General features: G+C 33.9%; 1 protein-coding gene across 1 annotated transcript in view; it reads right to left on the reverse strand.

Moving 5' to 3' along the window:
• Window positions 1-781: 781 nt before the first annotated feature.
• LOC126768967 (all trans-polyprenyl-diphosphate synthase PDSS1) overlaps window positions 782-16516 on the reverse strand; it is a 37490-nt gene continuing 21755 nt past the window's right edge. The window contains exons 5-8 of the mRNA XM_050487470.1: window positions 5645-5734; window positions 4946-5077; window positions 3333-3527; window positions 782-2568 (exon numbers count right to left, since the gene is read on the reverse strand). Of these exons, the coding sequence (XP_050343427.1) occupies window positions 2347-2568; window positions 3333-3527; window positions 4946-5077; window positions 5645-5734 (639 nt within the window). The 3' untranslated portion in view covers window positions 782-2346. The remainder of the gene's footprint in view (window positions 2569-3332; window positions 3528-4945; window positions 5078-5644; window positions 5735-16516) is intronic.

Consider the following 16516-nt stretch of genomic DNA (forward strand, 5'->3'; position numbering starts at 1 on the left):
AAGGTATCCTCGATGTAGAAAATTTGCCTTTCTGCACAGGTATCCTTTGTGTGACTTGTCCACGTGGGTGCGCGTGCGCGTGCGTCGATAAGATAAGATAATATTTCACGGGCGAAGGACCAATTTGTTAGCTTCGATAGCTGCTTTTGTGGTGGTAAAAATAACGAAGACTTTGGAAATTGAATACTTGTATTAATGATAAATAATTATAAGATGAAGAACTGATGTGTGTCGCGCACGCGAGTCGAGACGACAAGTGAAGTTGGTAGGCGCGTCCCCGCACTCCGCGATGATAGATAGTGAAGCGCCGCAACACCTACTACTCGAATTTTCGATTGGATTATATTACTGGGTACTCCCTAAGTATAAAACCGGTCATCCCAGACCGCGAGCGCTAGCCGCCTTCTTGAAAAACGTCTTTTTGCAAATATCTCGGAAACACTCAGTTTTACTTTAAAAACAGTAGAGACCTTTTTTGTAGAGGATTAAATTTCCCATCGTAACTTTTTTTAATTTTTTACTGTGTTGTTAATATTTTCCGAAATATAGTCAGTTAAAAATACCAAATTTCGTAAAATATCTTAATAATTTTATGAAATAAGAAAAAAAGTCCCGCTAATTTTATGCAGAACAAATTTTTAAAAATCTTGGACTGAAATAAGAGGAAGCGAATGACGAAATGTCATATTGAGGAAATTACAGTGCGTAAGTACGGCATTGTTTAATAGGAAATATCATAAAATAAATAAACAGGAATATTAAAATAAAACAATATTTTAAGTAATGTTTATAAAATTATTCGTGATTTACCATTTTACAAAGTTAATAAAATAATATTTACAATTAATAAAAGCTATGAATATGACTACACATACATATGTAAATAAAATTCATTGACTCCCTTTTAACATTACAATGTACATATTATATCATCTGTAGTACCTCAACTCCTAGCTGACGCAATGACTAAAATAAAAGAATACGTAATAACTAATAACATTATAATTATACATTTTTATAGAATATTTTATTAAATCGTAACAGGTATGTAATTATATATTCATTTGTCTTTTATTATATTTATTTTTAGTCATTAAGTCGGCTTATTTTCAAAATAGCTACTAATTATTTATGTAAAATGAAAATATTATTTTTATACAATGATCTTTAAATTTTCTATCGTAATATGAATAATTTTCTTCTCGTCGTATTATTTACAATCAACAGCTAAATAAAAACTGTTACTTATTTTCGTTACTTAAGCGTTATTGTCAACGTCGTCCCATCAACGTTGCGCACATTCGTACATCACTATCAAATTAATACTAGATAAGAACATACATGTAAACCTCTACTACGCGCGTGTAAACTAAAGAATTTGAGGTAATCGGTTTCGAAGAGAACGCGGGTAACTTATCCAATGACTCAGTATTTACAACGTGCAAATTATAATTTAATTGTAATGTCATTATGACATAGCCAAATAGTTGGAAAATGTAACGCTGTTTTAAATATGAAAATAATTCAAACACTGCGCACGCGCAGTTGTTTCATAACGCTATACTTAAAAAGAAGAATTGCACAAAAACGAAGAATAAAAACATGGACGTATATAACTAGTATATCTATATACAAATTCGTCTAGGTTATATAAGTAGACCTGCTATAAATTTAAAGTTGAGCATGATATTGTACACTTATGTACAGCGTTATTTGGTAACGAGTAGTCACAAACACGCTAGTCTAGTGGCTTGTATCGGTCGCAGGCAGTTTACGATGAACATGACATCCAAAGGAAACTTAAAGTAAATCAGGTCACATAAGTGAGGGAAAAATATATTTGTAACAAATAATAAGAAAATTACATATGAAATAAATAAGTCATTCATGTCGTGTGATGAACTCGGCGTCGAGTGTTCGATTTACATATGACCTTAAACTCGATTCGCCGTCTAGCACTCGACGAAGTATCTACTACGCCTCTATTAACACATCATCTCACACACTTGACACTCTACACACGCACACATCACCACAGTGTCCAAACACAACTAACTCACACACTCATATCTTATTCATATAACGTCATTTTACTTTCTAAAAGGTATCCAAAATTCTGTACTACGTCGTTCGAACTTTTAACCGATTAAAGGTCACGGGTAATACGTTTCCACTTCAAGAGCACTTAGAATTTCACGCGACGGTGACCGCACACGTGAGGAAAAGTACTCTGAAGTTATCGACAAAGGAGGTTCGATGGCGAACACGCAGGCGATACGATATATATACACGCCGGCTGAGAACCGTGGATGCCTTTCGGTGTCGCGTGGAGCGGAGACGCGGCGGCTACTTGATCCTGTTGAGCACAAGGTCGGTGGTGACCACGAGCCCCTTCTGGTAGGGCGAGTCGGCGAGCTCGGCCGCCAGCCGCGCCGCCTCCACGCCGTGCTTGCGCGCCAGGAAGCGCGTCTGCTCCAGCCCGCGCGACTTGTGCACGAGCTCGAACGCCTTCTCTACGTCGCCCGTCTCTTGGAACCGCCTCATTATCATCGGGTTCAGCTCTGGGTACTGAAAGTTTTAATTATTTCATATAGATGTATCATAATATATAATCGCGACATTGAAATTTATTTTTTAAGGTGCGAAGTCAAAACTGTTTTTGTTTCTTTTTGCTGTCTTATATAAAATAATTATCTTTAATTGTGAAAATGTATCGAATCCAAATGTATCGAAATTTATATGATTGAAGCGTTTAATGAGAAAATTGTTTAAGGTACAGACAAAACTTTTCGAACATAACTTTTAAAGTTTTTCCACGGATACAACAGTTATTCTGAAATAACCTTTAAATATGTTATGTTATTGCTATCTCAACAAACTAGTATGCATACCTAAAATCTTGCTCATTTTCACTTCATTTCATCACTTCACCCAGAGCACAGTGGCTCGTGCTAACATATCTTGCCTCGTCCATTTGCTTTTTATATGCGTTTATTATTAACGCTTATTAGAAAATTCGAGTATTCCTTTTCAACATTCGTTGTTGGTTTTGTTATTGAACAATATTTATAATTTTATTTTTCTGTTATCATGTAATAAAAATTATTTACATCATCGCGACTAAATTATGGGCAAAAACTATATTTCCTTGCGAAAATGATTGTCGAATGATTAATGATTTTAAAGGAATATATATTTTATACATAAACAAAGCAAACGTAAAAAATGTTTACGTGGTCGAATACATACTTGTACATATTATTATGCATAAAATATAACGAATCTAATTATTGTTACAAGCTAGCAATTAAATTAAATAACATCGTAAATACCTTTTCACATGCGAACAGGACAGGCGCAGTGGCCAATCCGAGCCTCAGATCGGCGGCGGTGGGTTTGCCCATAGCCTGCGCGGAGGAAACAAAGTCCAGCAAATCGTCTACCAGCTGGAAGGACAGGCCGAGGTTCCTTCCGTACTGGAATGCGAGCTCACAGGTATTTTCGTCGGCACCACTCAGGAGTGCCACCTAGAACAAAGACCATTAATTAAATATATGACACTGTTCAGTGTCAATTGCTTAACACACAACACGGTAAATAAAGGAAAGACATTCCTCCAGAACTGCCTTCTAATCTCGGACTCATGGCACTGGTAAAACCTGACGAAATACTCAAATGTGTTCGTACAATGAAGAACCGAAATACCGTAGGCCCTGACGACTTGCCGATTGTAGCGTGGATAGCGATGGGTTTTCATGGTGTGAACCTACTTACTGACCTTTTAACCGAATACTTACTAGCCGGAAGATGCCCAACTCTTGGTCATTGAGCATTATTACTCCAGTATATAAAGGCAAAGGTAGTGTACAGGACTGCGAAAGCTACCGCGGTATTAAGGTTATGTGCACACCATGAAGCTCTTCGAACGCGTAATCGATTTAAGGTTCCGGCCATAATGTGCTGTCGGAATGCCAATATGGGTTTCGTCCAGGCTATGGAATCATAGACCCCATCTTCGCTTTAAGAATACTGGCCGAGGCCCACAGGGAAAAGAAGAAGCCGCTGTACATGGCGTTTCTAGACCTGCCTAAGCCATTTGACTGCGTCACCCGCTAAATTATGGTGGGCTATGAAGATGAAGAACGTGCCACAAATCTATATTAACATTATTCGAGTAATGTTACATTATTGAGTAATTCGGAATCAATAGTATACCGCCGTTGGCGACACACACCCTTTCCCGATTACTGTTGGTGTCGACCAAGGCTCGGCGCTGAGGCCTTTTCTGTTTAGTGTAGTGCTTGACGTTGTCACAGCGGCAGCCCATGAGCCGTCTCCCTGGCTCATGATGTATGCTGATAACATTGCACTGATAAATTGGGACAAGTAGGTATTGGAGCAAAAGGTGAACTAATGGAAGGGTGCGCCAGAGAATGGCAGTCTGTAGCTAAATGTTGCGAAGACCGAGTATATGGTCTATGGTAGTACGGACCCCGAACCCATAAAGATAGGCGGAGAATCCGTTATCAAAACGGATTAGTTTAAATACATCGGTTCCGTAGTACCCGAATCCGGTACAATCGACGTCAGAGCTTAAGTTACAGGGAAACCGCCTACGTTGGTTTGGCCACATTAGCCGCAGAGCGCCGGACTATGTCGAAAACCGATGCCTGAACTTTGTTGTCGAAGGCCCTAGATCCCGCGGCAGGCCCAAGAAGCTGGCTCGATGTCGTGAGGAACGACACGAGAAAGCACGATCTCACTAAGGAGGATGTTTTAGATCGGACAAAGTGGAGGAATAGATGTAGAAAAGCTGACCCTGGCGCTACTAGGCCGGGAAAATACTAAGCAGAAGAGGAAGAAGACACTGTTAAGTGATCAGCTCATTACATTTTTTTTTTATTAATAAAGTTTCGAAAATTTTGAAATAAATTTGAATATTTACCGCTTTAACAGAATTAGCGATGAGCGATGCAGTTTTTCTATACGTTTTTGTTAAGTAATGCGCGAACCGTTCGTTCTCAGTCTCCTTGCTGCCGAGCTGCATGAACTCTCCTTGGACCAAATCTGTGACCACCTGAATTAAATGAAATATATATTGTTTTAAATAATTATTATCGTAAAATATATTCGGGTTTACACACCAAATGGAGTCTAAAAAAATGCTAGAAATGTCAAATCAAATCAAAATTAATTAATTTGCTTATATTTATTTTTTATCTGAATTATTTTATAATCATCACATTTAAATTACGAACTGAGCTCATTCTAGAATCTAGCTAATCCAAGTAGAGCCTGCACGCGTTCAAGTAAAAAAAATAACTATGTACAATAAAAAAGCGACGAATTTAATAGGTAAAGGCTAAAGTATATATGCATATATATACTATATGCTATATACGCAATATAATTTAATAAACAAAAAAAATAGGAATACTTCAAACTGTATTTAACATCAATTTGATAAAAATAACAAATAAAAGGTTGATTAAAATAACAAAAATATTTTAAGGTTTACTCAATCTAGATGAGTTAATTTATAACCTTTTTTGTATTTTAATAGTATGATGATTTATAAAGTAGAGATCTAATGATCGGCCTCGCAATGAACTATGTAATATTCATAGAAATGTTGTGTAAGTACCTGACTGAGTACAAGAGTAACCTCGTCACTTCGTAAGCGAGCTATCATCATCGACGCCACAGCGAGGATGAAGTCGCCAGCCATCGCCACCTATAATACAGAGAAAAATATATTAGTAATTAATCGTTTATTATGTAATTATTTTAAGGCACATACATGTGTGGACAGCACACGTTTACAATAAGTCATTATATAACGTTGATAGTAATAGTTATACAATTAGCAAAAAAAAATTGCTAAACTTATTTATAGTAATATTATAAATGCGATAGATGCGAAAGTAACACTGTCTGTCTGTCTGTTACGATTTAAAAAAAAATGTTAAGGAGCAAGCTTGAACCCCAAAGAAAGGGCATAGGCCATCTGCCCACCTCCCAAAACGAGGACGAAAACTAGTCAAATATAAATTCGAGGTAGATTTTTTTGAGTTCGAAACATAGACTAATTGTCTTACTTTTTTATTTAATCTTATACTATTTATTTAAATGCACAATATCCTAATGTACCAGTTATTCTATAATTAAAATGCGTTATTTTATAGTCGTAGGTAGTAAGAACTCCTTTAATAACATAGTAATATATAGCGGCGTTAGTTTACTGTCTGTATTTTAACGTTATCGTAAAAGTTAGTACCGTAACATATCTTGAGCTATTTTATCGCCGATTAGCAGTCAAATGTGTTAATTTTATGATAATTAACTATATATTTAAGTTCAACGACAATATGGAATGTATAGATTTAATTATATCATTATAAACACAGATTTATAATGATATAATTATGTTTATGTTATTTTAGATTAATAATATATTTCTTGTAAAAAAAATCATAAACTCAATCCAATTCGCAATTATTCATTATCTTATATAGCAAAAAAGGTAATATTTAACACCAATATTCGTTTATATATTACAATATAAAAAAATACAATCAAATAAAAATCACCACAGGACTAAATAGATACTGAAGTCAATAAATATTACATTAAATTATGCTATCAATGATTATTCTATACACCGGTGGCGCTCATTTCTCCGACTGCCACCAAGAATGTGTAGAAAGTCGTGATGCCGTCGCATACTAATACAGAGCGGGCGTTTCGCCGGACGCTCCGGCGGTGACTCGGCACCCGGCTTTCGGAAACACACACTGTCCATTAACAAACACTGGACACTGGTTAGCCTACATCCATTGACCGGCTTCGATACACCTATATATAAACCTGGGTGCGACCGTAAAGAAGTTTGGAAAGAAAACACGTTCATTTTATATTCCCATTTGATGTTTAAACCGCTTACCAGCTTAGACCGATTGTTTGTCCTTGGTTTTGCAGTTTACTATCTAAATATACAACGAGTAACAGAGTATAATAACCGCTTCAAATATTATGGTACGAAATAAGATTACGAAAAATAGTATAAATATTATATGTAGCGAGTGCCTATTAAATACTTTCTTATAATAAATACAAAAGGTGAAAGTCGAATAATGATTAACAAAGTTTGCACACAAATATCTAGGATTTAGACATTTTTATTGCATTCACATTTGTATAATGTTTATACAATGAATCTCAATTTATTTACATTTCAAATTCTCACTTCGAAGTATTTATCGTTGATTTCGAAGGAAGATCTTTTAAAATAAGTGCAAAATTTTGAAAACAGTAAAGGCTATCGTCTAGAGCAACATGGGCTAAAGTAAAATCGGTCTAATGTCCAAATTTCGTATTTTTTAAGAAAGTCTATGTACGTCAAGCAGCATGTTCATATGCACGTATTTTTGAGCACTTTTTTAAATCCCACATATCTTGAGTGCAAATGTAGATAATAATAAACTCGAAACTTATCCAACGACGTTTAATTGCGGCATAAATTGCATAAATGATCATTCGCTTGCCCTTTAGGGTCTGCGCAAAACACTGCAAGAAAATGAATTTAGCAGGCTTTTACAGCTATACAGATATTTTGAATGAATGCTTTAAGCAACGCAAAAAATGCTCTCATTCTCTTTCGATAACCATAGGTACGCAACTACATTATCTCTGAAGGCTCTCTGCGGACATCTAGTGGTTCAAATAAAAAAAAATGTTGCTAGAAGGTGAAGCTGTCAATCATAATTTTATAGGCGAGTTAAAAATATATATTTGTGTTTGGGCGGCGGATGAAAAGCTAAACTTTATGCAAGTCCGTCCACCCATCTTTATCAATAATTCTTTAACCAAACATAATAGTTCATTATACATCCCATGATTGGCCAAGCTGTACCAAAGGTAGCCGTTTACCATCACGTAGACGACGTAGATCGACGATATTTGCTAAAATAATTGCAATTCGAGCTCATATAATAAAAAAAAATTTCAGCATAACCACTAACCTATAGCCAACAAATAGAAAAAAATGAAGGTCATTGATGAAATTGTCGACTTTACTATCACCGCACCTATTTAACCTATAACGTCAGCGGTCAAAGAACGAAACAATATGTCCTTGAACCTTGTAACCTTTTGAGGTTTACCCAAGCACTCGTGGAACTCGGTTATTGGGAAACAAAAGCCACACGAACAGTACACTCAATATTACGTTCAACAATTTGCTCGTAGCTAATCTTTGTAGTTCATACATAATTTAGTTCTTTATTCGTACTCTTTCGGAATATTAGAGAGATGTCGGTTTTAGAAACGTATCTATATAAGTAATGTTTTCTGAGAAAATATGATATTAAAATATAAGTACGTGGAAAACGGGATTGTTGACGGGAACGGTCAGTGAGGCAGGTGACGGTGGCGGCGCGTGTCGTTCGTGCTTCGTCGAGTAAAACATGTACATACATATTAACACACTTTCAGCCGCTATCCGAGCTAAAAACATATCCGTTATACGTACGCTTCATCGCAGCTGACAGATACGCGAAACTTTTACAACAAAAAACAGTTTATTCAATTTCATCATACGAGTGTATTTCGTGAAATTACAGGAAACCTATAAAGGCTTGTACCGAGGTACTAGCCAATAATGTGGTACCTAATACAAATAAAACTCTATTCGATTGCAATTTTATATAATGATAATTAAAAAATAATTGTTGGCGATAGCTAATTTGCTCGTCATACGTGCTTACGGAAGAGACTACAGCTAAGAGTGAAAGGCTTTCTAGCGAAGTCTTGGAAAGTATACCCATCGCCACATGAATAATTTACCAGAAAAATCTCTACGATTTCACGCCAACTGTATTCCGTATGCGTTTGAGTTTCTATTAGCAACTCATTTACACCAACAAGCTCTTGTGCAACGTCTTATATGACTCAAAAAGTTACTTTAAAAGTCACAAAAATCTGTCTACTATGTTAAGCAAATTCTTGAACGACTTTAGTTCGTCGTCAAGCTTTCGACATTTATGAACATTGTGAGGTGTATTTAACTATACTCTATCATTTAAATATTTATGATTGCACCACAACGATTGTGAACTTGAAACCGATATTGACATGATGAGAATAATCTATCCAATGGTAAATTGCGAAATGAATTTTTCACAAGTGGGTCTCGCGTAAACCGAGTTCTTCGCGTGTGTATGTAGTCGAAGTGTTCTTTCGCAAGGCAGCCTTGACAGTGGTGGTGGGCAGGTGGCGGACGGAAGGTGAATGTAGTGGGATGAATGTATGTCACGCGGACGGCCTTGAATCCCCTCTTAATGGTCTACCACTAACCGACAACTTTTCTATTTAAAATAAACTCTTAAAAACATTACATTATATGCATTTGCCATTTATTATTATAGATATGCTCAGATTTCACACTACACTAACTACACGAGTAATTTGAACATACTAAAAATGCAACTTATTATTTGTGAAATAAAAAACAAAAATAGAATTCTAATTATGATTTATCTACGCGACCATATATATACGTATGCATATCACCATCGAGTGATGTTGTAATATGTGTTTTTTTTTTTAACATACGGTATTTTACTCCGAAATAGTGATATATTCATTATCTGGCCAAATTTTGTGACTGCCAAAAGATAAACATGAGTGAGTATTTATAACATTATATGAATTTTATTTATGTTTACAATATTCTTGATAATCTCTAAAACAAAACTTATTATCATATCACCTCTTAGAATTTACATTATTGCCAAAGATTCGTCTAGAAATTTTACTCATACCTCAAAAAAGTTCAATGAATTAATAATGTCTACAGGTTTAAATCTTAATTAATTTAAAAAAGTTTTATAACGAAAGCAAGTAAACTATATAAATTTTTAATTACGATTCATTGACTCGTATAATTTAAGAATATATCTTTATCTGAATACTTCTTATTCTTAGACTTAGTTTATTGTATGGTTCAGGTCTAATATTTAGTAGAACTGGTACTACACTGTAATTTTAAAACATGTTGTATCGGAATGGTCAAGATTTATTCGAATGAATGTCGATCGAAGTATTTCGCATCGAGTGAGTGGTCTGTCCAGTGGTTGCAACACATGCAGGCATGCTGTGGCGATTAGTAGCCAACGAGTGGGCCATCGTTTCAACACACCTGCATAAAGTGACGAAGTGGCACGTGTCTTGATAGAAATTTGGTTACTTTTTGCATTCATAATATTTATGTACAAAAAAACTGTATTATAATAAACCTATTAATATTTTAAAATTAACAATAAATACGACCAATACAAATATAGTAAACAGTGTTCTAGCAACCGCTTCGTACTCATAAAAATCATTATACAAATATTATTGACTTAAATTAATCTTTACAATCGTTCGCAGATGTCAAATGCAGATGTAAATGATGAAACTGTACTAACGTTTAGAAGTTTTCTATATTCGCAGAAAATGTTTTGGATATTAAAGATAGGAAAATGAGTGACGAAGATCGACCTACATCTTCGTTCGCCACGCGGTACTGTTATGAAGACCAGTTTAACTTCGCTCATAATTAAACACAGGCAGGTCAGATGAAAGTGTTGAACGAATTTTGCTTTCGACGAAAACTCATGTCACACGGTATTTTAATAGAAAGTGTTAGGTTTACGTTTTTATTTATTAAAAGAAACCTGTTCGAAAGACTTTTCTATCTTCCTTTCTCAGATCAAAGGAGAAAAGAATAAGATTTCTGAATTATATCTTATAATCAATGTAATGATATCATATAAATATTCATAGGTTACTACGTATTTGGATGCAATCTTTTGAACTTAAAAATTAAAGTTAAATTTTTGAACTTTAATATTTCGTTGCGAAATAATGTTGTAACATGCAAAAATAACACCGATATAAAGTAATTTGTATATTCGAGTACATATTTAGTGCAATTTATTTTTTCAAGGCTTACTTCTGCTTTTTTTTATATTTCTTTTAGTTATCAACCGTAACTTCGTCCGTGTGTGATGGTTGGAATAAGCACGTTTAAATAAACTCACTTCTCATTATTAATTATTTCTAATATTAGTCAGGACTAGTATGGATGTATTATTACCAAAATCAGTGAAGTAACGACAGTGTAAGAGCCGAGATAGGCTAGTGATTAGAACGCATGAATCTAAACCGATGGTTGAAGGTTCAAACCCGTGGTGCTTCACTGAATTTTCACGTGCTTGATTAGTGTTTATAATTCATCTCCATCCATGTCACCACCAACTCGCATTGAGCAACATCGTTGCGGAATAAGCTCAAAACATCCTTTCAAACTTAGATGAGCCTTTACCCAGCAGAACAACATTCAAAGGCTTGCTTGCTTGCTTTACTTTTAATTTAATGTGTTATTTTAAATAATACTTATAGATTTGTTTAATACAATTACAATATTTAATTTTTTCATAATGGTTTTTGAAAGTTATCAAGTTAAATATTGAAAACATATATTTATTTCTTAATTATGATAATTTTAAATGCAACATTCGTTTCATCCAATTTTTATTTAAAATACTGTGATTATATATAAGAAACTCAAAAGTTGAATCACACGAATTGTTATTATGAAATAAAGTGAGATGTGAAAATGTGACAGACTATAATTAGTAATGATTACTCAGTATTATTGGAGGAAAAATATAATTTATTTAAGCGGTTATAAGATAAAGGGCTGAAGAGAAAATACACTCGCCAAATTCTTCATGGTTGCAAAATATTAAAATGAATTAAGATAAATATAAAAAAACAAAATCATTATAATTGGACCATCTGTTAAAGTGCAAAATTAATTAAAATAAATGTTACTGTAGTGTTACAGTCGAGTGTCCGTTTGTAGGGTTCCGTAGGAAAGGTATACCTTTTTTTCATCTACTTGTATTTTTTGTTAAAAATTCAAAGCTTAAATTTAGTCGAATACATAATATTCAAATTTATGAAACAATTATTATAATAAATATTGATTTTATCAGATAAGAAATATAAGATTTAAGATTATTGTTTTTTCTATTTTTAAAAGTAAATCACACAATAGTAATGTTGCATTTGATGTAAAGTACATATGAGTAAAAATTGCAAATACGTTCATCCGTTTGCAATTTTTTTGATTATCTTTTTCATAACAGAATAAGATGCCTATAACAGATAATATATAACACGACATAAACACTAATATGAAATAAGTTCTTATATTAAATACACTTAGGTTATTTTACTTTTTAAATATTTATTTAATATTTAAAAAAAAAATCTATTTAACTTAGACGTGAAAACAATGTCGTAAGCGTCAAATTAAAACAGTCTGCCGGATAAAAAGAGGTGGTTTGATCAATATTAATCCTTACCACGACAGTGACAAAAATGTACAGCGTGTGTATTTAATGTCAAATTTACCTCTTTATGTAATGCCAACATACTCTAAGATATGTTTCAAAATGTAAGAAAACTAGTTTTTTTTTCTGCAGACACGATTCTCAGGAGTATCACACAATAGGTACTGTGATCGCCGCTATTCAATAATATAAAGAATATATAAATATTCCAGACGCGTACGGTCCTGATTAAAACTTGCAGTTCTACGGCGACGACTTCGAAGTCCAGCGAACAATAACTTACGAGACTTATTCTGAACAATGGTCGCAGAAATGATAGGAATCGCCAATTATTTGACGCTGACGTTGTATTTCGAATCCTTGAAGACCACTCCTATTGTCGCAGGCGATTATGCGCACGTAACAATGCATTTGTAGAACACATATTTACAACAAAACAAAAGAATGGGCGAAACAAAAAGCCGAAGTCAATAACCGTGGCTTTAAACTTGATAATATTTTCACGGTAACCATACAAAACATACGTATATATATACTAATAGCTTATATTAGATACATATATCAATAAGCTAAATATATTGAGTAGGTTATTTAGTACAAATGTATTATTGTAGTTAAATAATAAATATGTTTGATAATAAAAAAAAAAAACAAAATTATATGTTAGACGAGAGTAACTTTTTTTTGGCACACGATCTTCTTTTTGTACTAATACATTAAACATTGCGTTAGACGTATAATAATGCAAATTTAAAGTCATGAATCTCACAAATGTCGTTACGACACATACCCGTGTCCCATGTACGGTCATAGTAATACGATCATTAACGTTTAAATCAAACAGACACACCCTAATATACAAAGACATCACTAAGACAAAGCATATATACTTAACTTAAGTACATACATATATAATAAAATTCTTAATGTTATATGAATAATTCAAATTAAATAAACTATATATCTATTTGAAAAAAAAAATTAGGTACATTTGAACGTAATTGAGAATATTTTTTAAATTACACTTTATTATAAAATGTATACATTTTTATATAGTAATTTTGATGATGATTAACGGAGACGTTTTTATTTATTGTCTAGATATATAAGGTAATAATTTATTAATTTCATGTATTCCAAAAGTTACATAAGCAATAAAAATGTTGAAATCAATCCTTTTATATTTATATAAGTGACACTCGCGAGATGGTACTATGAAAAAAAATTAACAACAATTTAAGTACCAGCAGCTGAAGGTCGTATTTAATTGAAATGATGGTTTTATGTAATTACATATACTGCATACTAATAAAATATTAAATGTACTTAATGTTCAGCATCACATCGCCGGAAGATGTAATGGACATTTAGTGCTTTATATGTGAAGGACAGACAAAAACACGCAATGCATACTAGTAGTATTAATAACATAATAAGGTATGAATTTACAATCTCTCTGCGGGCTCTTGTTGCATAGGTTACGTTACTTGTTTTCAATTAATCTATATTTGTTTTTTAAAATATTTATCATGCTTATAAAAAAATACAAATTTTGATATGAACGATATATAATATAACGATAATTACTTACACTGAGTTAAGTGTATAATGATATTTTATTTTACTATACATATATATATATATATATATATATATATATATATATATATATATATATATATACGAACAAAGGACATAACTTATATTCGATATAAGACATAAGTTACTCGAATACTAACTTACCTATGTTCTTTACTGTTTTATGTGAATTCACTTTTCATCTTAGTCTTAAATATAAAAGTCATTACTAGTATTAACTTAATTACAATAATTTAAATAACAAACATTTCCCTTGAATAACACCCAATCTTATTTCCTCCACTAGTGTCAGGAGGGCTGATTCATATTTCGAATCGGAATTGCGAAGCAACGGGAAAATGCTGCTAACCTACACTGGCCGCCAAAAAAATCGACCCACCCGTATTTTTTTACTTACAAAGTTGTTATCTTAACTATGCGACGACCTAGGTGGATTGTTTTACTTATGGGACATACATTTAACATTTTATTACCCACTTGATATTGATTTGGAGGAGTTGTAAGTGTTATTGAGGATATTTGGAATATTTTTAAAGTATTGATAAGAAAACGTTACTTTGTGCACGAAGTGCATGGTTAGTTTATTTCCAGTTCTTAACGCGGAGTCATCTCGGTTCGATGTTTATTATTGATTAAGTGTATGAAACTTTGTTGAAACAATAATTTTAATAAGTTTAAACATAAAAAATGGATACTACTGAAGCAGAAGCTGCTCAAGTCTTAGCTCTTATTCATGAGGGGTTAAGTCAGCGAAATGTGGCTAGAACACTAAAATTAAGTCGTTCAGCGGTGCGAAGAGTGTACAAACGCTACTTGGAGACTGGGGAGTATCGCCGGAGACCAGGATCTGGCAGGGGGCGTGTCACGAACCCGACCGATGACCGTTTTATTGGTTTGACGTCTTTAAGAAACCGACATCTTTTGGCTGTTGACGTTCAAGGTAGACTCCGAGAAAGTCGTGGAGTGTCTGTGAGTGAAAATACTGTAAGAAGAAGACTTCGAGAGCAAAACTTAACCCCTCACAAGCCAGCAACAGGACCAAAACTCACAGCATCCCATCGACAAGCAAGACTACAATTTGCTAGGCAGCACGTCGATTGGACACTGGACCAATGGGAGACAGTATTGTTCAGTGATGAAAGCCGAATGTCTCTAGTAGGCTCTGATGGACGACGTAACGTCATGCGAAGGCCAGGAGAACGCTACTCTCAGTGTTGCATTCGAGAAACAGTCCGATTTGGTGGAGGCTCTACAATGTTTTGGGGAGGTATTTCTTTGACGGGACGCACAGAGCTGGTTTTTTCCGTAATCGTGCTGTTAATGCTGAAACTTACATAACGGACATTCTGGAGCCTCATGTGATGCCTTACGCTGGATATATTGGGGATAATTTCCAACTTATGCACGACAACGCACGACCTCACGTCGCTAGAATTGTTAAAGACTATCTCAGGGAAGTCGAAATTCCAGTTATGCAGTGGCCAGCCAATAGTCCGGACTTAAACCCGATAGAGCACCTCTGGGACCAGCTAAAACGTACGGTTCGAGCACGAAATCCAATTCCAGAAACCCTGAATCAACTGGAAGCTGCCCTAACTGAAGAATGGCAACGGACCCCACAGGAAGACATTAAAAAGCTAATCAGGTCACTTAATAGGCGTATGCAGGCAGTGATTAGGTCAAGAGGAGGAAACACTCCCTATTAAAGTAAGATTTAGGCACTCAAATTTAAAAACAAACGGCATAATCGTTTTGTACACAAAAAAATAAAATTGCGTAAAATTTTGTGTTTTCGTGTTTTGTCACATATTTACCTAAAAACCTATTTTTTGCGCACTATTTCTGTTTTTGTACAATCCTACAATTGCATTTTTTCATTATCAATCTTAAAAATATAAATATGTGGTAGTTTAAAACCATACGATAGCTTTTTTACAAAAAATGTAGGTGGGTCGATTTTTTTGGAGGCCAGTGTATTTATAATATGATATACGATAATATTGAAAGACGGTTCTGGGGTGAATTTAACCGAAAAATCACCGGTTCAAATTCGGGCAATAACTACTTCTCTGTATGATATCTGATGGTAAGTTGTCACTTTCGGTTTATATATATATATATATATATATATATATATATATATATATATATATATATATATGTATAGTAATAACACTATTTAATTGAATAAAATTCTTTTACGCGGCTTACAGCAGAGTGATATTATATATATATATATTACTATACTATATAAGTTTGATAAATGGTTTTATCATTTTTAACTAATTTCAATTTTCGCTATTTCATTATGCGACATTTTCTGCCATTTCACTCTACTGTAAGCCGCGTAAAAGAATTTCATTCAATTAAATAGTGTTATTGCAACCCAAATATAGTATGTATGATTATTTTACTAGTATTAAATCAAGTATACACAACATATCGTTGTATCTCGAGCGTTTTGGAAAGCTGTTAAATCAAACCTTTGCCCCGATGCGGTGGAGAGATACGAT

Source organism: Nymphalis io, chromosome 6 (assembly GCF_905147045.1).
Source record: "Nymphalis io chromosome 6, ilAglIoxx1.1, whole genome shotgun sequence".
NCBI classification, from domain to species: domain Eukaryota; kingdom Metazoa; phylum Arthropoda; class Insecta; order Lepidoptera; family Nymphalidae; genus Nymphalis; species Nymphalis io.